This window comes from Sinohyriopsis cumingii, chromosome 16 (assembly GCF_028554795.1).
Source record: "Sinohyriopsis cumingii isolate HCF-2022 chromosome 16, ASM2855479v2, whole genome shotgun sequence".
NCBI classification, from domain to species: domain Eukaryota; kingdom Metazoa; phylum Mollusca; class Bivalvia; order Unionida; family Unionidae; genus Sinohyriopsis; species Sinohyriopsis cumingii.
Genome location: NC_142976.1, coordinates 68,965,805 through 68,989,257, shown reverse-complemented (window position 1 = coordinate 68,989,257; position 23,453 = coordinate 68,965,805). Strand labels below are relative to the sequence as shown.

The following is a 23,453-nucleotide window of genomic DNA, read 5'->3' as shown; positions in this document are numbered from 1 at the left end:
AACATTTTATTTCATCATTCATTCATAACGGAAAATGCCTCCTTTACAAATTTGTTGCAAATAAAAATGACAGAGACTATACATACTTTCTTTTTAAATATGACTGCAACATTTAACATAAACTTAATTGAAATTATAAAAGTGTAGTTTGCATCTTCTGCCGTTACTGTTCAACCTTCGATATTAACTGATCGCAATCAAATCATGTACAGTAACTGTCATACTTGTTTAAAATAGGTCTCTGTATCCTAATCTACAAATTATGATCCGTTTTTAGCTGATAATCATTTTAAACAGTCAAAAGTAATGTGGAGCATTTTAGCGACCTACTTATCGGCATTAGTCAAGGCGCACTAGCGCAACATGTATACACATAATATCAGAGTGTGAGAGTTCAGATAATAATAATAATAATAATAATATCATTATTATTATTATTATTAGTGGTAGTAGTAGTAGTAATAGTAGCAGTAGTAGTAATAAATATAATATTAATAATAAAAATTTCTCCATACATAAGTTTATGGACAATAATACCAGCAATTCGCACAAGATTTGCCACATAAATCACAAAAATAATATAAATACAACAGTTTGCTCCAACGAACAATTATTGATGAACAGCGACAGCAAACAGAGTCAAACAGACATTTAACAGCTACAATGTAATACGCGAAAAAAATTGTCCATTAATTAACACAATACTAATTCAAGCAAGACGCTTACTTTTGTTGAATTGATATAAGGGACCTTAAAAGCATATTTACATGTATTCAAAGTATATTGTCATTGTAGGTCACTATCATCTAAAAAATCCATCGAATTACATGCCTAGGTACACATACTTATTTATCAAATCCATCTAATGACATGCCTAGGTACACATACTCATCTATCAAATCCATCTAATGACATGCCAAGGTACACATACGTATTTAAAAGATCCATCTAATACCATGCCTAGGTGCGCATACATACACATTTAACAAATCAAAACGAATGACATGACACATACTCATTTAACAAATCCGTCTAATGACATGCCTAGGTACACATGCTCATCTGAGAAATCCAGCTAATGACATTCCAATGTACACATACTCATTTAACAAATCCATCGAATGACATGCCTAGGTACACACGTACTCATTTAAAAAATCTATGGAATGACATGCCAAGGTAAGCATACTCATCAAACACATCCATCAAATGACATGCCTAGGTACACATACTCTTCTAACACATCCAAACGAATGACATGCCTAGGTACACATACTCATTTAACAAATCCATCGAATGACATGCCTAGGTACACATACTCATTTAACAAATCCATCGAATGACATGCCTAGGTACACATACTCATTTGACAAATCCATCGAATGACATGCCTAGGTACACATACTCATTTAACAAATCCATCGAATGACATGCCTAGGTACACATACTCATTTAACAAATCCATCGAATGACATGCCTAGGTACACATACTCATTTGACAAATCCATCGAATGACATGCCTAGGTACATATACTCATCTAACAAGTACATATAATGTTATGCTAGGTACACATACTCATTTAACAAATCCATCGAATGTCATGCCTAGGTACACATACTCATTTAACAAATCCATCGAATGACATGCCTAGGTACACATACTCATTTGACAAATCCATCGAATGACATGCCTAGGTACATATACTCATCTAACAAGTACATATAATGTTATGCTAGGTACACATACTCATTTAACAAATCCATCGAATGTCATGCCTAGGTACACATACTCATTTAACAAATCCATCGAATGACATGCCTAGGTACACATACTCATTTGACAAATCCATCGAATGACATGCCTAGGTACATATACTCATTTAACAAATCCATCGAATGACATGCCTAGGTACACATACTCTTCTAACACATCCAAACGAATGACATGCCTAGGTACACATACTCATTTAACAAATCCATCGAATGACATGCCTAGGTACACATACTCATTTAACAAATCCATCGAATGACATGCCTAGGTACACATACTCATTTAACAAATCCATCGAATGACATGCCTAGGTACATATACTCATCTAACAAGTATATATAATGTCATGCCTAGGTACACATACTCATTTAACAAATCCATCGAATGACATGCCTAGGTATACATACTCATTTGACAAATCCATCGAATGACATGCCTAGGTACACATACTCATTTAACAAATCCATCGAATGACATGCCTAGGTACACATACTCATTTGACAAATCCATCGAATGACATGCCTAGGTACATATACTCATCTAACAAGTACATATAATGTTATGCTAGGTACACATACTCATTTAACAAATCCATCGAATGACATGCCTAGGTACATATACTCATCTAACAAGTACATATAATGTCATGCCTAGGTACACATACTCATTTGACAAATCCATCGAATGACATGCCTAGGTACACATACTCATTTAACAAATCCATCGAATGACATGCCTAGGTACATATACTCATCTAACAAGTACATATAATGTCATGCTAGGTACACATACTCATCCAACAAATCCAAACGAATGACATGCCTAGGTCTACATACCCATATGACAAATCCGAACTAATGACATGCATAGATACACATATTCATCGAACAAATCCAAACGAATAACATCCCAAAGTACACATACTCCTTTAACAAAACCAACGAATGACAAGCCTAAGTAAACATACTCACCTGACAAAACCAAACCAAATGATATGCCTAGGTACACATACTCATCTCACGTATCCTAACGACTGATATGCCTAGGCACACGTATTCATTCAACGAGAAAATGGATAGTCTGCCGCTGCAAGTAAAACATACTTTCAGAAAGATGTCGATCTATAATCAATATGGAATACTTTCCTGTTGCAGAAAATGCCGTCCCGGCATTTAAGTCGAATGAATTGAAAAATGGAGAAAAATAATGATGATTTCAAAGTACACCATCTGCTGAAATTATGCAGTAAAGATATAATAAATTGGTATGCACAATAGCAACTTTGTATGGATGACGAGAGCAACCAAGTTCGGATAACAAGAGCAAATAAGTATGGATAACAAGAGTAACTAGGTATGGATAACAAAATCAACTAAGTATGTTTAACAAGAGCAACTTAGTATGGATAACAAGAACATCTAAGTATGGATAACAAGGGCAACTAAGTATGGATAACAAAGGCAACTTAGTATGGATTCAGCACACATATCATTGGGTACAACAACATGCATGATTGAACACTTTTTCATTCTCTCTCTGTCTCTGTCTCTCTCTCTCTCTCTCTCTCTCTCTCAGACACACACACACACACACACACACACACACACATATATATATATATATATATATACCTCAAAGATGGAATATTCCTTATCTGGACTGCATCCATTTCAAACATCTGTGATGTAAGAAAGGCACTGATGATGCTTCTTTAACCTCCCTGGGTAGATAGTTCCAAATGATTGGACCCAGAAAACCAAACTAATTTTATACAATTCAGTTTTAGCCTTAGGAAGATGAAAGTTATTAGACAGAGCTTATCATCGATAAGGTAGAAATTATATTGATATTATCTGTTCTTTTATATAACATATCATTTATATATTTGGGCAGAGAACCTTTAGAAACTTTGTAAGAATGTAACCTTTCTTAACAATATTCTTTTATATATAGTCATGCTCTCCAAATCCTTCATACATTCATGGACATTAAAAGCTATGTTAATCTGTATAATTCTGATGGCTCGTCTTTGAAGTATTTACACTTTTAAAAAAAATTATTTCAGAAGCATTATCCTATATGTTGTTGCTCTAATCCCGATTCAGCTGAACTTTTGTAAAACATTATCCTGTGGTTTAAGTTTAGAAATTCTTTAATTTTGTTTATAGATACCAGATCTTCTTCGCAATCTGCTCGGTAACATTAAAGATAATGTTATGACCATAACAAATTGTTCTCTACGTGAACTCCTAAAAGTTTATCTTGCGTGACACTTTTGAGTTCCATGTCTTTAAAATGGATGTGGAGAGTATTATCTTTAATTCTGCGACGTATCTGATGATGTTATCTGTACAATTTTAATGTTGTCTAAATTAATGACTATTTTATTAAGTTTATAACATTTGGAGAGTTTCACAAGAACGTGATGTTGGTTTCTTTAGACAGGAATTCCAGACGAGGTTAATATTACATAAGGTGGTGTCATCAACCACTTTCAATATTTGATGTATGCAAATACAGAAAATTTATAAACATAGATATTAATAGTCCTTGAGGTACATCACATGTCACAAGTTGTTGTCTGACATGACACTGTCTCACCTTTAACCAATTTAATGGGTTGATGATGAGTCTAATATCAACCAGCACACCTTCCACTAGTTCTCTATTATCGAATACTTTCAGCCATTTTTCAGCCATAGTAGCAAGAACAATTTCACATAAATAATTTGGACGAAAGCCTGATCGTCTGTCATACAACAGATTGTATTTATCAGGAATAATCATTGCAGTGTCATGGGAATGTTTTCGAGAATCTTTTCTTAGACAGGAAGATTGAGATTTGCTTAAAATGATTTACTTCATTCATAACGAGACCAGATTTATCAAGAGGTTTCACTTTAATCTTATTCCGTTTATCAGGAACTGCATTTTTTAATACTTAGATTACATATATATGTTATGCTTTCAGAACTGAAAGGTACTGCTGACCTTAATAATCTAGGTCTAATTAAGTCAGAACCTGTGGATTTAGTTACTTTTATACTTTATAGACATATCAGTATTTTATGTCCGTTATGAAGAGTATTATGTAGAAAGTAGTTATACAATTTTAATTACAAAAGTTCCTCATTACTATAGCTAGGGTAATTAGTCCTTTCCTATTATTAGCAACATTAACAAAATAAATGTTATTGAACTCGTTGGCAATATCTTCATTGTTACTGATGCATACACCATCTTTTCTTAAAGTACAACAATTATTAGACTGTAAATGAGACTGACCTTTACCAGCTCCAAGTTCTTTAAAAAATTTCGAAATGTTCCTGGTTTTGATAAGGAGCCACCTAAGCTTAAGTGTCTTACAACTTCATTTCTCACCTTTTTCTATTGGTCGGTGTTTCCTGTTGCTTTATATGAATCGTGTTTTATTATTGCTGGATTTTCGGTGCAATCCAACTGGCTGAATATGTTTAACTCTGTGCGTTGTTCAAAGGAGAGTACCTATCAATGACATATATAAAGAGAGGGTAACAAGAAAGTAAAGCATCATTGCCATCGACAAACATTTTAACAATATTCCACGGATCTTACTTTAATTCCTCTGGATCACCTAATTAAACTTTTAAAAAGGTCTGTATGAAATTGTATGGTGAGTGGATTCGCTGGTAAAAGCATTGGTCTTGCGAGTTAGAAATGATGGGTAATGGTCACTCAGACCATTTGTAGGGGACATCAATAAAAAGCACATTATTCGAGGAATTTGAATAAATATTGTCAATTAGAGTTTGACATTTGCAGAAACAATCCTGGAATGTTCCGTCACATGCTGAACACTAATCCAAATGAGGTCGCGCAATTGAAGTGTAATTTTTAATTTGAGAGTTTAGTAAGTCGCTGTTAATGTTAACAAGGAGGAATAATTATTTTCTCCTTTTAGAAAAAATTTAATCTGATCATCAAATATTTCGTTCCAGTTTAGAAAATGGATTCATATAGAGGTAATCGACGAGAAAATATCTGCTGTTTTAGGTGCGACTTTTAACATTTTAAAATAATAGTTTCTAGGGGACCCCGAGTGGCCAAGTGGTCTAAAGCGCTCACCGTTCCGGATCACTGCCATCTCACCTCTGTCTGCGAGGGTTCGAGTCCAAGGCTCGGCTAGCGTGGGTACGTGGGAAAGCCTGCCAGTAGCTTCTCGTGGGTCGGTGGTTCTTCCCTGGGTTTTCCAGGGTTCTTCCTCCACCAGTTATACTAGCGGCCATGTATAGCCTATCTTTGTGCTAAATAATGGCGTTAAACCCTAGAACAACAACAACAATAGTTTCTAAATTCGCAATAATAGATTAACAAAACCTCCTTATTTATCATATGTTTTAGTTTGTAAAAACTGAAAGAGTTCCATTTGAAAGCATTGTCTGGCTGATCAGTCCCAATTTCGCTTTCGCTCAGACCAAGCAAATTCAAGGCGTGTCTTCAAGTCTTGAATATAGGAACTGTTGTCCCTTGATCCTTGATCAGATGAATTGATACCATAAAGCCATCTAGCGCGAGATGAGGGCGTCCCCCAAACATCTGGAGTATGGAGGAAGTGATACACAATCTTGGCTATGTGACTAAGATATAATACGCTTTCCTTGAAAAACTCGGACTTTTATCATTTTAGCTTCAATTTAAGCTCCATAAAACGCTACAATACAGCTTGAAGCTTGTGAATATGATCTCCAAATGTCCGGGGGGAAAAAGAAACAATTTCTTTGTCCATGTGGCTTACGCAGTCTATCAGATTCATATCTCCCATATAAATGCAGAATAACCATTTCTCGTGTAATGAATTCATTTTTTGAAATGTTTTCTTGTAGAAGGTTACCACACTTTTCCATTGTTTTTTGTTATAACGTAACAGTCGGAAAGTCGTTTTTATTTGTGTTATCTTCGTTTACAGTTTTTAATTCCTTCATTCTTTTTTCTTTCAATCATTCTGTCGTTTAGTCGTTCAGAGCGCGTACCTGTCAAAGTCTATAGCTAGTTCTGGCAGTACAAATCCTGTAAAACGGGTATTATCCTCGATTGAAAACGCAAGTGCACGCTTTACCTGCACCGCAGTTTTCCTGTTGCTGTCAATAAAAAAGGACTGCTTGTCTTTTCCTTCTCAACGTGCAGTGAAAATGACAGAACTTCATATTTCATCAGGTAGGTTACCATCTTTATGTTTAACGATTACAATTTCTAATGTGGAGCATAACATTTTCATAATTCCCATTTCTGGTTAATATCGTATTTTATTTATCTTTATACCACTTAGAACATTAACGTGGATAAATAAAGCGGACCTTTTATATTACATATTCAAAATTACAAATATCTCGTCAGTGATTTCTTCCTTTATTATCTCATGCAACGTCCGAATACATCTTTAATTGTAATGAAACAAAGATTGCAAGGAACACTGCCGGTTGCTGTCCTTTTGCTTTCATTTTGTAATGAAAATAACAAAAATAACAAATTTGCATGTTTCTACAGGTCATTAAAGTCGTATAAAATACTACTTCTTTTCCGTCTCATTTGATACAGCTGTTAACATCCTTCTGCGTCGTTAATATGAATAGTTCTAAAAAGGGGTAACGTTTTATTGGTTTCATTTACAGTGCATCTAAACTCTTGGTGGAGAAGATGAAATAAATAAAGACAACATATTATGATGTTCTATTATTTAGCTTTATTTTTTTCAAACTGTGACAATGGGATGAAACAGGTATAAATATATCGGCACAAAAGTACGTAATAACGTGAAGGCAAAGTGTATCTGTCTCCGATGCAACAATGGAACATATTATTTAGGTATTTAAATAGATGTGTCGGTCAAATCACTGATTGCTTGATCTTTCTTGATGGGTCGATTTAACTTTGACCTCAGTATCACGTTACATCGTAATTTTGTGCGTCGTTGTTCGGGACCGACCATAGTTTTCGTTGGGGGGTGGTGTTGGGAAATTCTTTAGAACTAGTCTTCCACGTATTTTTTTATATATTTTTTTCAAATTATAAAATGGATATAATTTAACCTTTATTATCGAAAATAATAATATTTGTACATGTTATTTTAGAGCCGAATCTTTTCACCTAACAAATCGCAGGCCACCAATTTATCCCACTTCACCCCGATAATTAAATGGTCGATTCCTACTGCCTCAGAACAACTATTGAATCATACTGCCACAAATACTGACATACAGCTTCAGAACATCTGAAGACTCTTTCCTAACATATTGCAGGCGTTTCTTAAAGTTTTGCAAATTTGTCTGAAAAACAGATACGCATTTAGTTAATGTCTTCCTTGCTAGCACATATCGTGATCTTATTAAAACACGGATTGAATTAATTACCTTGACATAGGGAACGAATTGAAAACACCTGACCTACAGTCATCTATCAGCAGCCAAGAATGACACGTGATTTCCATAAGTGTCACATTCGATTTTCACACTCTGGGAGGCTTTATAATCTCAAATTCCTACCTAATCTTTAACTTCCACGATACATAATCTAAATATTAGCGGGAAAACGAGCATTGGTTAAGTCGAATGGTTGGCTTGCATGGCTTCGTGTGTAAAACATTGAAGACGATTGACACAGTCCACGACCATAGCAGTGATCTTAATGAAACATATGACTAGAGAATTTTATGAAAATGATCTCGTTTAGTCGAACATTTAAATGTAAATAACAAACTGTTTGTTTGTACTATGCTATCAAGTCGAAGAGCGTTGACCCTGATATATATATATATATATATATATATATATATATATATACACTATGTGTCGTCAGATTTAAGTCTATGCTGATCGAGGTTAGGTGAGAACTGTACAGGGGTTAGTACGGTAACGAAAAAACATCAGAACTTTTTGTATGAGGAAATTAATTAAGAACAAAATAAAAGGAATGATAGTATTAATCTAATGAATGCATCATAACGAAGTCACGAGCAATGAGTCTCACAGAATATTAGGGGTAAAATGGTGTCACTCTCCCCCTGCATTAAATGACGTGATCAAAAATAGAAAGCTTTGTAATTATCTTGATCGAAATCTGTTCAATACATGCATATTCTGAGATAACTAATAAATTAAGTTGTGTTTTTCTATCACTCGGATGTTATATCATGAAGCAAAGTTTAACAAATCCTTAACATGCATACTGGAAAGCTGGTGTGCAAATATTGTTCACGTTGGACATCAGTATACACTGTCTTTGCAGTACCATGTGTGTAATGCATCATCAGACGAGGCGACGGTTTAATTGTTATACAAGTCTACTACCTTTTATTGCTTGTCCGGGGTCTAAAAGGTTGAAAACTTTAACTGAAATTTACGTTATGAACGTTTTTAGAATACTGACAAAGACAGGTTGCATTAATAAATATATATTGACAATATATTTATAACCTCACGAAACCATCGTATAATACCCATACAAACATCTATTAAGTCCTTTGTTTTCGTGGCTTTTAGGAAATATTTACAGATGGTTGGAGCGAATATTAGTGACTGCAGAGTATTTATCAAGTCCGCGAAACTAACCAATCAATTGAAATGGTGTTCTCAAATATTCCTTGTAATTTTTTGATAATTGTTCAGCGTGATCATTAACGCACGTCCGTTTAGACTTCAATGTCACTGCAGGACAGACAATACTATTTTAAATAAACACATTATTTTTTGCTCATGTTAAATTTCACTTTCCTATTATTATTCACAATCTAGACGATGTGTTAAACACGACTAGGATTTGATCGAATTTGTGAACTCATCATGTATTTTAATGTACTTGATTTCATAAAAATCTTTAATTTTACATAATTCTTCTCTAGGTCATTCAATAGGTGCAGTATTATTGGATCCGTTAGCTTGTAAAACCTTGTTCTATATCCATGTTCTGTATAGTCGTGTTCGCATAAACAACATGTGCATTTAAACAATTTGTACTATATGTATCCAGAAATGTTTTTCTTATGAAACAACATGTTGTACGGTCGGTATTAAACAAGTCTTTATGACTTTTATTTTTCTGCAATGTTTAGATTGTTTTATGAACATATTTCAAACGAGTGACCGACATGCGCAAACACATTTCAAATGCAAGTTTTATGGGGCAAATCCCCCGAATAAATAGATGTATTTGTATTCGAAAGATGAATAACTTAAAACACGGTTGCTTTCATTTCTCTCAAACATCCATCAATAATGTATAATAAAACCTATGCTTTCTAGGAATACAAAGGCATTAAGTTCCCACATTATTCAATAAACACATCTCGTATCTGTCAATTACTTCTGTAACTTATTATTGATATTTACACGTCGTATATGTATTTAATTTATAAGATCCAAAGCACTTGAAAGTCAAATAGTCTTTTGTTTGATTCCAAGGCGTAGGAACTAACTATAAACTCATCTAACAGTACAAGAATATAAGATCATACCAATATTCTATATGTGTATGTATCAATTAACACTAACCAACATACATCCTATATCTGAATGTTAGTTCTGTAACCTGTACACTGTGATGCCTATATACAGACACTATTACACTGCGTCTTCTCTCACATAATACTGAATCTCCGGCGTGGTTTGAATCCCATGGGGCCACCAATCTGCTTTTCACCGTGTTGACTCTGTCCCATACTAGGCCTATGGCCAACACCATGTTCTTTCTGTTGCGCTTGAATTAGACTTGGCTTGAAGTTACCAAATGCAAGCGGACCGAACATGTTTTGCTGTGCTTCGATAGAGTTGCGTCTTTTCATATTTATGGTTTCTCTCAAGCTCTGGAAGGGTTCTGAAGAGTTTCGCCGAGAAATTGTGACGGGTTTTGATCTGTAATAGGTGTTGCTTTGTCGGTTTTCTGCAAATTTTTGGAGTGCCTCTTCGACCAGTTCATCGGATACACCCCTATCTGCCCAGACTGTCGTAATGCCTGTAAAAGTAAAAAGGATGCATTCATAATATGTGGAAATTCCGTTAGCACATTCAGACAATAAAACACTATTTCATATCCCTTCTTAGCGTTTAGGTTCAGAATTGAATGCTTCGAGAAGATACTATTTCTGATACGATGGTAACTGAATGCACCACAATCTGTACAACGCATCACTTTGAACCAAAAGAAAAAAGTAACTGTCTTTTTGCAGATGCCAATTTTTCAAAAGATCACGATTCATCCTTAGCACTACGTGGAGCATAAAGATGCCCAGGATTCAAAAGTGTTCAAAAGATCACCACTGACCCATGACAGCGTTTGGGAAATAAAGATGCACAGCTTTCAGAAGATCACCATTCACCCTTGGCATCATGTGGGACATAAAGATGCCCAGTTTTCAAAAGATTACCATTCACACTTGGCATCATCTGGGACATAAAGATGCCCAGTTTTCAAAAGATCACCATTCATCCTTAGCAGCATGTGGGACATACAGATGCCCGGCATCGAAAAGTGTTCAAAAGATCACCACTGACCCATGACAGCATGCGGGACATAATGATGCCCAGTTTTAAAAAGATCACCATTCACCCTTGGTATCATGTGGGACATAAAGATTCCCAGTTTTCAAAAGATCACCATTCACCCTTGGTATCATGTGGGACATAAATATGCCCAGTTTTCAAAAGATCACCAATCACCCTTGGTATCATGTGGGACATAAAGATGCCCAGTTTTCAAAAGATCACCATTCATCCTTGGCATCATGTGGGACATAAAGATGCCCAGTTTTCAAAAGATCACCATTCACCCTTGGCATCATGTGGGACATAAAGATGCCCAACAGCTTTTCGAAGATCACCATTGACTGTTGACACAGTGCAGTGCAAAACGACACAGTGTTTCAAATAAATTATCATTGACCCATAACACAATTTAGTCAATGCCATGTCTCAAGGTAATGATGTTGGTATTCAAATGGCATCATTTTCTCTGGCTTAGGCCATGATAAATAGTTCAAATTTGAGCATTAGTTTTCTTTTCAATACAGCTACATTGGCTTTTGATCGGTGATCGGATGATCTATACAAGTCATTCGATTGAAGATTCTATGTTATCTAAGTTTTCCCAACTTTCACTTTACAATTTCAACTACTTTTCGAATCTTTTTTGCTCTTTCCCACTTTCAATACAGATTGATGAATTAATTCATTTGTAAAATTACATGCTTTCATATCCATAACATACTGCAACATGAAAGCTCAATAACATTCATTATCGAAATTGTTATTGTTCTGATACCATGACGTCGGATGCAAGTGTGGTCTTAGGAGAGTTACAATGTTTACAATCCTAAGACCCTTGCCCACATCCAGGGTTTTCGCAAAAGAGTTTTAGTTAGATGATTCATTTTGGTGTTGTTTTTTTTTTTTTTGTTCTTCAGTAATGTTGCAGAGTTAGCTGAATCGTTCAGCGGTTGGAGAAATCTCGAATTTGGTACTCAGTAACTATTCGAACGTTTTATTTCCTAACGCGTTTCTGAGATACGTTTGTTTTCTTCTTCTTCTTCTTCTTCTTACCTTCCAATGTTCATCAAATGACCCTTATCATTCTTTGACGATACTTAATCAAACATCTGATTTGAAAGGATGGGCCATTACTCAGCCAATAAAATTTATTTTTGAAGTCGCCTTTGAAGCTACATGAGTATCAATGGGAATGCTCCGTGGTTAACTAAGGGCAGTTTAAACAATAAATATATTAGGTACAGTACATTAAGGACTACCAAATAAATTTAGGTCATTTATATTTAAGTCTTTTGCTTCCTTAAAGTACATTACAATTTCCCGCCATGTTATCACGGTGAGGGTACTCGGAAAGGATAAGGCAAAAGCAGAACGTGCTTAATAGAATAAAAATGAACATAATAATTAATGTAATTTAGATTACTATAAAGTCTGTTCCATACGTAGAGGAGTGGTCAGTGTTTAAGGGGCAGGGTGCGGTGATACATTTTTGTGTGCGCATTTTGACATATATTTGCTATTCACAGTTACAAGATTGGATGTTTAATTACTGTAATGAGATATAATGCAAGCAAAGTAAGCAGCGTATTTTACTTACAAGAATATACGTACTGTGCCGTGCTGACACAGATAATGCAGAAATTGACTTGAGATGTGACCAAGATTATGACAAATTATTTTTTTAAACCTCTTTTTTTCTAAGTAGTGATATTTTATTTTACTGCATTGAATTATTGGGTGATTTGTAGACAGGAGCGACCATAATGATGATTTGTTAACATTATTGGCTTATTGCGTACATAACTGTTAATTTTGCATTTCTTTTGTTCTTTACATGAGCCGTACCTGTACACGTGCCGGAGACTTCACTCAAGTTCTCTTTTTCGTCATCAAAGTACAGCATATCAGGAAAATTGATCCCACTCTGTCGTTTAATACTGAAATAATAGTGATTTGCAAGTTAAATTACATTCTGACACGTTAAAGCAACTATTTAAAAATGATTAAATTCAGATGCAAAACTAACCTAAAATTAAATATGTTCCAATAAGTGTAAATATAGATCGTATACGCAAATGACAATCAATTTTACGTAAGGATCTGCCATTATCTCTATAAATATAAAAGCATGAAAGTCGCAATAAAATATGAAACTTTAATAGCAAAGTTCAAAGTTCATCAATTAGTGATGTTACTTTGACTAAAGTATAAATTATTAAAACAAAATTTAAAATCTTCCTTTACATATAACTGTGTATTAAAAACACAATAAATGCTTCCTTCTCGTACAACATTGTATTAAAACACAATTAAAAAACTTACCTCTCGTACAATATAATATTAAAAACCATCATAATAAAGAAATTATTTATTCAATACGATTTATTGAAAGATATAAACAAAATTCTTTGGGATAATTTCATCTTCAAATGTTCAACCCTGTATTTTTAAACGAAAACATTTCGCTTTGTGATAAATTTGATTCTGATTTTCTGCTACATTCTGTGGTGTTTTCGTTTTTCCCATAAATCTTCTATTTGCTGGATAGATGGCGATATTGCAAGGAATCTACCGTATATTCTCACTTATAAGTCGGGTCAAACTGCAGACTGTATTGACTCCAACATGCCGTCGTAAAATGTAACGACAGATGTGGGTTTACGCAGTTTATGGAAAGAAATCAGTAAAACTAATAAGATAGACTCTGATCTGCGGGCACATTAGGCGACGGCATTAAAAGTTGTATGATACTATGTTGTTTGCAACTGGATTTCATTTATGCACGAATTAGACGGTGTTGCAAAATTATTTAAATAATTATTTAGTCCTAGATGTTAGAAACAGCTTTTTAAATGTGCATTGCCGAGATTCATTACTATGTAATATATACTTAAAAAATATTTATCATTTATGTGCAGTGGCGACTAATAACAAAGTAACCGCTTCGGTAGCCTAGTGGTTAGAGCGTCCACCTCAGATGCTGGAGGTGGTGGGTTCGATCATCGGCCAATTCATAACAAAGACTTATAAAAAATGGTACCAACAGCTACCTCGCTTGGCGCTCAGCATTACGAGGTTAGTGTTAGGATTGGTCGGTCTGGTGTCAGGATAATGTGACTGGGTGGGACATCATGCTACATGTCAGCGACATGATTCCCCAGTGCTAGGCATCACTATAAACTACCACACTGCAGACATCGTAGCGATATGACTGAAAATTTTTTAAAGCTATGTTTAAAATCCAAATCACACACACACACACACACACACACACACACACACACACACACACACACACATTTATCATTTATGTACAGTGGCGACTAATAACTCAGTAATGTCGTTTATGTTGAGCATGACGTCATCCTAATCTTATTACATTCTGTGCGTTTGGGAATTTGCTATTTTACATGCACCGAAATGACGAGAAAGCCGAATGAAGCAACAATGTAGGTAGACGGATTTGTCATAGAGCTATGATATTACATAATGTATGCAATGGATTTGTCATAGAGCTATGATATTACATAATGTAGGCAATGGATTTGTCATAGATCTATGATATTACGCAATGTAGGCAATGGATTTGACATAGAGCTATGATATTACATAATGTAGGCAATGGATTTGTCATAGAGCTATGATATTACACAATGTAGGCAATGGATTTGTCATAGAGCTATGATATTATATAATGTAGGCAATGGATTTGTCATAGAGCTATGATATTACATAATGTAGGCAATGGATTTGTAGTAGAGAGATGCTATTATACATTGTAAGCAGACAGAGCCAGTACAGTAACACACTAATGCAGGGGGTGGGGGGCGCGGACTGGGCGGTTGCCCAGGATAGGCTAAAAGTCTTGGACGCGAACCTTGGTCATTCATCGTCGCCCCGGGCGCCATTTACACCTAGTACACCACGGCTTATAGCGATGCTATTACACAATTTAAGCAGACGGATTTCTTGTAAAGCGATGTTATTTCACACAGGAGTCAACACTTTATATTCATGTGCTGCAGCATGTTATTGAATAAACACAAAAAAGACAACAAGTGGATGAAGTTTCAGTTTTCTAGAACATCACCACCTGAGGTTGATCTAGTTAAAAAAAAAACAGTTAGGTTTGGAACGTTCAAATGTTACATCACCATTTATAATGCCCTGTTGGTCGAACGTGTAGCAAGCTGGTGATTGCGATGATAATAATACTGTATTATGTTCATCTAGTGCAGACATGTGCAACTTCATCAAGGGCGCAGGCCAGATAAGCGAGTTTTAAAGGCACGCGTTTTCGTGCAAATACGCAGATAAAACCAGGTCGCAGGTCGTAGGATGCACACATCTGATCTAGAGGTATAAGGAACAATCTATGTCAGTAATTGGTCCTTACTGCATTAAACTGCCAAATAATTCCTGGCACATACGTGAATGTTAAGTGCTTTCGGATTGGTTTAACGTGAATATTTCCTGAAGAAAAAATTCGCAAGAAACAGAAGCCATTATGACCTCTTTTGTTTTACTCTGACACATGCAAACATTAATAACATTTTTGGAATCGTTCGACAAATATTTCAAGGTGGTTTAGTGTAGAGATAACTGTTTATGTTTTGCAATTGGCTGACTCGAGGATATCTGAAAACACAGTACATTTATCGCATAATCTCTAGCAAAGTTTCATAAATGTAGTCTTGGCATTTACACTCATATCCTCTGTAATGACTGTATCTATCTATCTATATCTATATATATATATATATATATATATATATATATATATATATATATATATATATATAGCATAGTCAATATTTTCTTTTAATGTGGTGATTAATTCACAGAAAAAGACATTGCTTCCGTCCCTTATGTATTATAAGGGAAAACTGAAGTATAATTTCTTTATTGCCTGGGCTAACAATTTTCGGATTAACTGGAGGCATAGTTTACATTGCTTCTTAATAATTCCTTTGTTAGATGTATCGACGCACTAGTTTTTAATTAACCTAGGCTATCTCCACTCTCGCTGAGCCTTTGCCAATAGCAAATTTAAAACAGAGACAAAGACAAGCAATAAACACAAAAAACGTCGAATTACCAAAGTTTGCAGGACTGTTGTGAGTGTTTATGGAATTTAATAAAAACATGTCAAAGTAATACATATTGACCAACCTTTAGGAAATATAGTCAGCCATATACCATTATTGAACACTTTGTAAGGGTCTTTTAAAAGTTGTCTTCGTGACGGATATGATTCTTTTAATACAAAATTTTGTAGTATTAAATCGCCACTGAAATTGCGGAAACGCTTTAGGCTGCTCTAGTGTTTTTGTAATTATCTAAAATGGACTCTTTCTCTCCAGTCTTAGCTTCGGTCTTACTTCAATTTCGATTCAAGACTATGTTGAACACACGGAAGTCTGTCTCTTTAGAAAAAACAATGAACAACTTAAGCCTCTGTTTCGAGCGATCATGCATAGGACAATAAACTATTAAGATCAGAAAAAGTTTAACATCTTGGCTACAGTGGTATAATACGAAGCACGTCTATGAGGGCATATACTTTAATGACGGTTTGGTGTGTACGCATATTGCTGATTCAAGTCTGTCGAAAAGAACTATAACAGAGAATGACGCTGGTTGCCTGCGCAGGATGCTTCTCAACGTTAAATAGATTAGCGCGTTGTCCTGAAATGCAGTGACCTAGTTACACATATTTTGCACGTCCAAATAAAAGCTGATGTTCCACACGTAGAGTACAATTATGATTAACCTGAGTGTATAATTTCTGTTTACGTATGTATTTATTCTGATGTCACTGAATTTCGGATAAGCTTATGTGAAATTCAAGTCCAATGTTTCCTATTAAAACCCAATGTGAGTTTCAATACATGACTCATATGTCCATATTATTGACTCAGCATACCGCGTGCCTATCAAATGTTCATACATTAACGCATTTTCTGGCATGTATTTGCCTAGATATGCGTTTGTAAACGTAACCGTTAAAATGTATATGCTGTACATGAACTTTCTAATGTTATACATGGGGGGGGGGGGGTTTCAGAGACTTAAAACGCGTAAGTAGACATGCATGAGATATATAATGTTAGGAATGCTTTATACACATAATGGTTGCTCATCAACTAACAAACAAACTTTTTCCTGCTTCGTTCTGGTATGCTTACTTGACAAAGTGGAATATTTTTGACCCGGGATAAATTTCTTGGTAATCGAAACAATCATCCCAACCGAACAACTTCACCAGGTTGGCCACCTCTTCTTTATAAAAAGCTCTGAAATATTATGAAAATTAGTTATACACATCCTTAACGGTTTTAAAGTAAATATTACTTTACTAATTTAAAACAGTAAATATTACTTTATTACGTTAAAACAGTGAATATTGCTTTAAAACAGAAAATATTGCTTTAAAACAGAAAATATTGCACTAAAACAGTAAATATTACTTTAAAACAGAAAATACAAAATTCAAAATATTTCCAACAAGCAAATATGAATTTACATTCTAAAAAACAAATTAATTTTGTACAGGAGCCAAAGACGAAATGTTATAAGAAAAGAATGCTAAAAATTTCAGACATGTTAATAATTCTTTCTCAAATTTAATCCAGTTGGAAATTTTTTCTTTGCTAAAATGCGGCAACATTCTGAAAGAACCAGGCTCACCATTTTCATATATTAGGTATACAAACAAGAAAGCTTTCTTTACCCAATACTTTAACCTTACGTTTCATTTATCTTAATAGGATTTTTTTCTTTAAATTTGTTTTTAAGAGGCAAGACACATTTCGTAAAGGAAGTGAGAACATCCCGTGTTGTATTACTCGTGGTTTGTAACATTCTGCATGTTTCTTACATTTAATGGTTAAGTTCTTTTGTATGGTGTCAGGATAACGTCACTGGATGGGACATCATGCTACATGTCTGCAGTTTGATGCCCCAGTACAAGACATCACTATAAACTGCCACACTGCAGACGTCGTAGCGATATGGCTGATTTTTTTTTAAAAGCTACGTTAAATATCCAAATCACACACACACACACACACTTAAAAGAGAGAGATTAAAAGATGAAAAATGATCGAAATTTAAAAATGTTTTCTACAGGACAGACTTATTTCCGAAATGGAAAGGGGAAGTAGTTTCAGAGGTGATATGAATATTCCATTATCAACTATACAGTAAGGGACATTACTCACTCAGAAGCAATTCCAAGTTGGTAGCCCTCCATTTTTAATCTGATTAACATGTCTGTGATGTCTGGAAAACTCTTTAACTCTCGTCCAGTGGCATCATGGACTCTTCCATCTCTTCAAAAAGTTAGGTGGTAAACATTACATTAAACTATATATATATATATATATATATATATATATATATATATATATATATATATATATATATATATATATATATATATATATAACAACAACTACGTTGATGACTATGATGATCATGACGACGACGATGATAATAATGATGACGACGATGATGATGAAATTAAAAAGGCAGTCATTATAAAGTCTACTGCTTATCGTTCTTAGTATGGAATATATCAATTTGATCTAAATATGAAATCAAGTGGGTTACGCACCACTGCAATTAAAAATAATTTAAAATGTCATCACAAGAATATTCCTTGCCGCTTTTCACCAACTGTAATCTTTCGCTAGTAAAATAACATTAATTGCATGTTCCTGTCAACCATAATTAGTTCTGACAACGGCAAAAGGAACACAAGATCAGCAATTATAACTACCAATTTGTTTTCTGGCCTCTTCTTTGTCACATTTACTAAATCACTGACAGCGTTATATCTTGCTTTGTTGACTCGGTTGTGTTTAAATGCCAGTGGACTATCAAGCTTCCCTACTTTGAATATGAAACTCGGATACATCTGTGTTGCTTTTTGGCACATTAAAAGAAGAAAAGATAAAAATGTTCATTGCTTTGGTCTTTGTTTTGCTCTACTTAAAGTTATGAAAAGCGCAAACTCTTCAATAATAATCTCAAGCTTATTTAAGCAAACAATACAAGATAGCAAAAAATATGTTGGTATATACAAAACAATTCGCCCATCACTTGCACAAAGTTCATATTTCATAGATCCCATATTTTGGTGTACTGTTTATTTCGACAATATCCTAAAGGTAATAAATCATAATGCTGAGTCACTTACACTGATTTAAATGGTAGTTCCACATTGATTCGTCTGTCAACCCAAAACGGCCATAAAGTATAGTCTGAAACGAAGAAAGGTTATGACGATAAAACTATTGGAAACATAAATTATAATATATGCCAATGAGTGCTTTCATTACAAATACATCTTAATTATAATTTACGTAGACGACGTTCACAATAATGTTTCAACGATGTTTTTCGCCATAAGTTATAATTTTTACACTGAAAACTTTCATAACAACAATTCAATGACGCTCTATGCCACTCCGTCTTCACAAAGAGTCGGTTATACTGGTTTCAAGGTTCGATAATAATCTTGTTTCTTGAATAGTCTATAATCTTTAAAACTTAAATTTGTAATCTGGGTTTACTTATTTTTAGTCCTTTTAACATTGTTCACCGCCATTTTGCTCAGCATCACAAAAACATCAGGTCTTCTTTTTGTTTTCATTTTTTTTAACGTACAGAAGAAGAGTCGAGTTAAAATGAATTTCAGAAATGTCACTGACCACATATCCAATTAATGATTCAGAAAAAAACAAACATTACTGGCATTTGGATTTGGGCTTTATCTCTTCGTCCTTTGATTGCCAGTATCAAGACATAGATATTACAAAGTTAAACAATAGTCTCTCAAAGGGACTTACACTGTATCGTGATTCTTCTGTTTGGTTTTATTCTTTTCGTTTCATTCTCTTTAACTCATAGGTATTGAATCCATCTCTGACTTAACTGGAATGCAACTAAATACAAAGTCTGGTTACTATTCGTGGGCTTGACTATAAGGTAAGTAGTTATGGCTTTCAAATACCATGACAAAAGTACGGATAAGTTAATGCCAGATCTACACCATTGTTATCCAGAACCAGGCCATAATGCAAGAAGTGTTCTGTTGAAAACACGCCATTTCTCTGCGCAGGATATGCTATACTGGCATTATTTTTATTCACAGACATCTAAATATCATAAGAAGTCTTTCAGTGAAAACCCGATGTGGTTATGACTGTCCTTTCTGGGGAAATAGCCATAATATATTATTTTAAGATGATCGCCATGACAACCAACATTGGCACCATTTTCCTTTAGTATCAGTCACATATCATAAGAAGTCTTTAGTGAAATGCCTTGTCAATACGTCCATTCATGAATGATCGGTAACTGGATGTCAAACGAGGACGATTTTCATTTTGGACTTTGGACTGCGGTAATGATGGAGGTAATTATTAAACAATACCCAACTTGACATCATATGAAGCTTCGGAGGAAAATTCCATGTCGATATGAGCATCAAAATGGCTCCGTGGTGACCATATTAGATGTCAGATAAGTGGCATTTTCATTCAGGACAAACTAGATATAATAAAAAGTCATTTTGAGAAACCACATATTGAAGGGACAACGAGGAGTAGCAACAGCAATGTTTCAAGATGGCCGCGCTGGATGACATATTTGATGCTCAAGAGACATCACTTTCCTGTAGAACAAACTAACCCTTATGGTAAATGCACATAACGTTTGATGTCAATCGTCCGAATTATTTTAGACTTGCAATAACAATCTTTTGCTAACGGAGAGACTACGTACAGATGGTGGCGTCAAGCCATCGCATCAGCTGTTCTGGGTAATGATCAACAGAGGCTATATTGTTGCGAGCACATACTTATGTGTCTTATAAATTGTTAAATTTTATTCAGTCTGGTTCATATTCTATGTATAAAGAAAGTCTCTATTCAGCTCCAGGCCCTGACCTTTTCTCTAGCACATTTTCGTGAGTATTCGACCTTTCATCTCGCATTCTTTCATGGTAAATATCATTACCTGTTAAAAGCGAAACTAATATTGTTTTTTTGGCATCATTTCTAATAGCGCCTCTGAAATATTGTCTGCAGTATATGATAATTATATAATGTGTTTTTATGACGATTGCATAAACACGTTAATGCATTTGCTGTGTCAATTTGACATCACTTTATGGCTGACCGACCCATTTATATTATCCTATATCTAGAGAAACAATACCAAACGCTTCCAAATGAAAAACAAGTACTTACTCTGGCAAGTGTGTATTAAAAGATATCTTCAGATCGTGCATGTCCATTTTACAATAGGAAAGGTTTTTGCATATGAAAGACAAACTTCCATATACATACCAGGCTCACTCCAATGCAACCAGTATAGTGGGACAAGAGTCCGATTTTGTTGTTAGGAAAACTGCTCTGATCAGTTCGTGTCCACAGTTTCTGATTCGGAGAGTGAAAGTTCCCCTTTCATACACCGACAAATATGATGGATGTATTTTCTTTCATTTCTAATCAGAATAGACTGGCGGAGAAAAATGGCGGACCTTCAGTAGAGCTGTAATCATAAAACGAGAGTATTTTCTAACAACGTAAGGCCCATGTGATAGATATTAACAAGCTCGATTTACAACTAAACGTATTTTTTTATATATTCAGCCAAACGTTTTTATTTTATATCAAAAAACGATAGAAACATTGCAGGAGTGAAAATACGATTTATCCCACATGATATTCTCAAATGGTACGCTCTCACACATACAGGAATGAGAGATAGTGTTACCCAGTATTTACAATTTTTGCAATTATACACCATGATTTACTCCACCCGTAGATATAAAGTGAATTAAAAATTGCGAAAATGTATGCAACAGCTTCAAGGCTGTTACTAACTGTCTGTTTGATTTCTGCGGAAACGACATTGATTGTGAACCTCGGAAGTTCAATGAAGAAATAAAGAAAGATAGACGTTCACTCTATAATGATACAGTAAAAACATACACGTTTTTAATTAAGTAACGTTCGACAATAACAAATTCTTTCTCCTGAACGTCTACCTTTCTTTATTTCTTCAGTGAACTTCCGAGGTTCACAATCAATGTCGTTTCCGCAGAAATCAAACAGACAGTTAGTAACAGCCTTGAAGCTGTTGCATACATTTTCGCAATTTTTAATTCACTTTATATCTACGGGTGGAGTAAATCATGGTGTATAATTGCAAAAATTGTAAATACTGGGTAACACTATCTCTCATTCCTGTATGTGTGAGAGCGTACCATTTGAGAATATCATGTGGGATAAATCGTATTTTCACTCCTGCAATGTTTCTATCGTTTTTTGATATAAAATAAAAACGTTTGGCTGAATATATAAAAAAATACGTTTAGTTGTAAATCGAGCTTGTTAATATCTATCACATGGGCCTTACATTGTTAGAAAATACTCTCGTTTTATGATTACAGCTCTACTGTAGGTCCGCCATTTTTCTCCGCCAGTCTATTCTGATTAGAAATGAGAGAAAATACATCCATCATATTTGTCGGTGTATGAAAGGGGAACTTTCACTCTCCGAATCAGAAACTGTGGACACGAACTGATCAGAGCAGTTTTCCTAACAACAAAATCGGACCCTAAGGTGAGATTAGTGCATTTGATGGACCCAACTATTATATCATGGCTGTTAGAGAATGCAGGTTATCAAGCGTCTCAGTCAAAACTTGTAGTAGAGCGGAATATGGACATTACATCTAGAACTTAATTATCCCAAGTGAGCTTATTTGAGAAAGTGTCCAAGTTTCTCTCATAACTTATCTGAAACGTTATATATATATATATATATATATATATATATATATATATATATATATATATATATTCTAACAGCAGACAAAAAAGAGAGCATAGTAAAGACGTCAAAGTATCAAAGACGGATTCAGTTTAAAATAATTTCGTTTTTAATTCCAAGAAAAGCAAACTTCAGTGTAGATTTTATCATCACATATAAGTATATGGTTACTAAACAAGTACATATCATTTGTCCCAATTTTAGAATTGAACTTCCCAGTCTTGAATAGAGTCAATACGTCCATTAAAAACATAAACACCATGATGCTATAAGAAATTTTAAAAGAAATGTGGCATATAATCTGCGAGTTAATTAAGCCA

At 34.6% G+C, this 23,453-nt stretch overlaps 1 protein-coding gene across 1 annotated transcript in view; it reads right to left on the bottom strand.

Annotated features, from left to right (window-relative positions):
* Nucleotides 1-7,467: 7,467 nt before the first annotated feature.
* LOC149780728 (uncharacterized) overlaps nucleotides 7,468-23,453 on the bottom strand; it is a 67,845-nt gene continuing 51,859 nt past the window's right edge. Inside the window, exons 2-6 of the mRNA XM_089937778.1 lie at nucleotides 19,487-19,550; nucleotides 18,507-18,617; nucleotides 17,472-17,579; nucleotides 13,129-13,220; nucleotides 7,468-10,753 (exon numbers count right to left, since the gene is read on the bottom strand). Coding sequence (XP_089793904.1) covers nucleotides 10,380-10,753; nucleotides 13,129-13,220; nucleotides 17,472-17,579; nucleotides 18,507-18,617; nucleotides 19,487-19,550 — 749 coding nt within the window. The 3' untranslated portion in view covers nucleotides 7,468-10,379. The remainder of the gene's footprint in view (nucleotides 10,754-13,128; nucleotides 13,221-17,471; nucleotides 17,580-18,506; nucleotides 18,618-19,486; nucleotides 19,551-23,453) is intronic.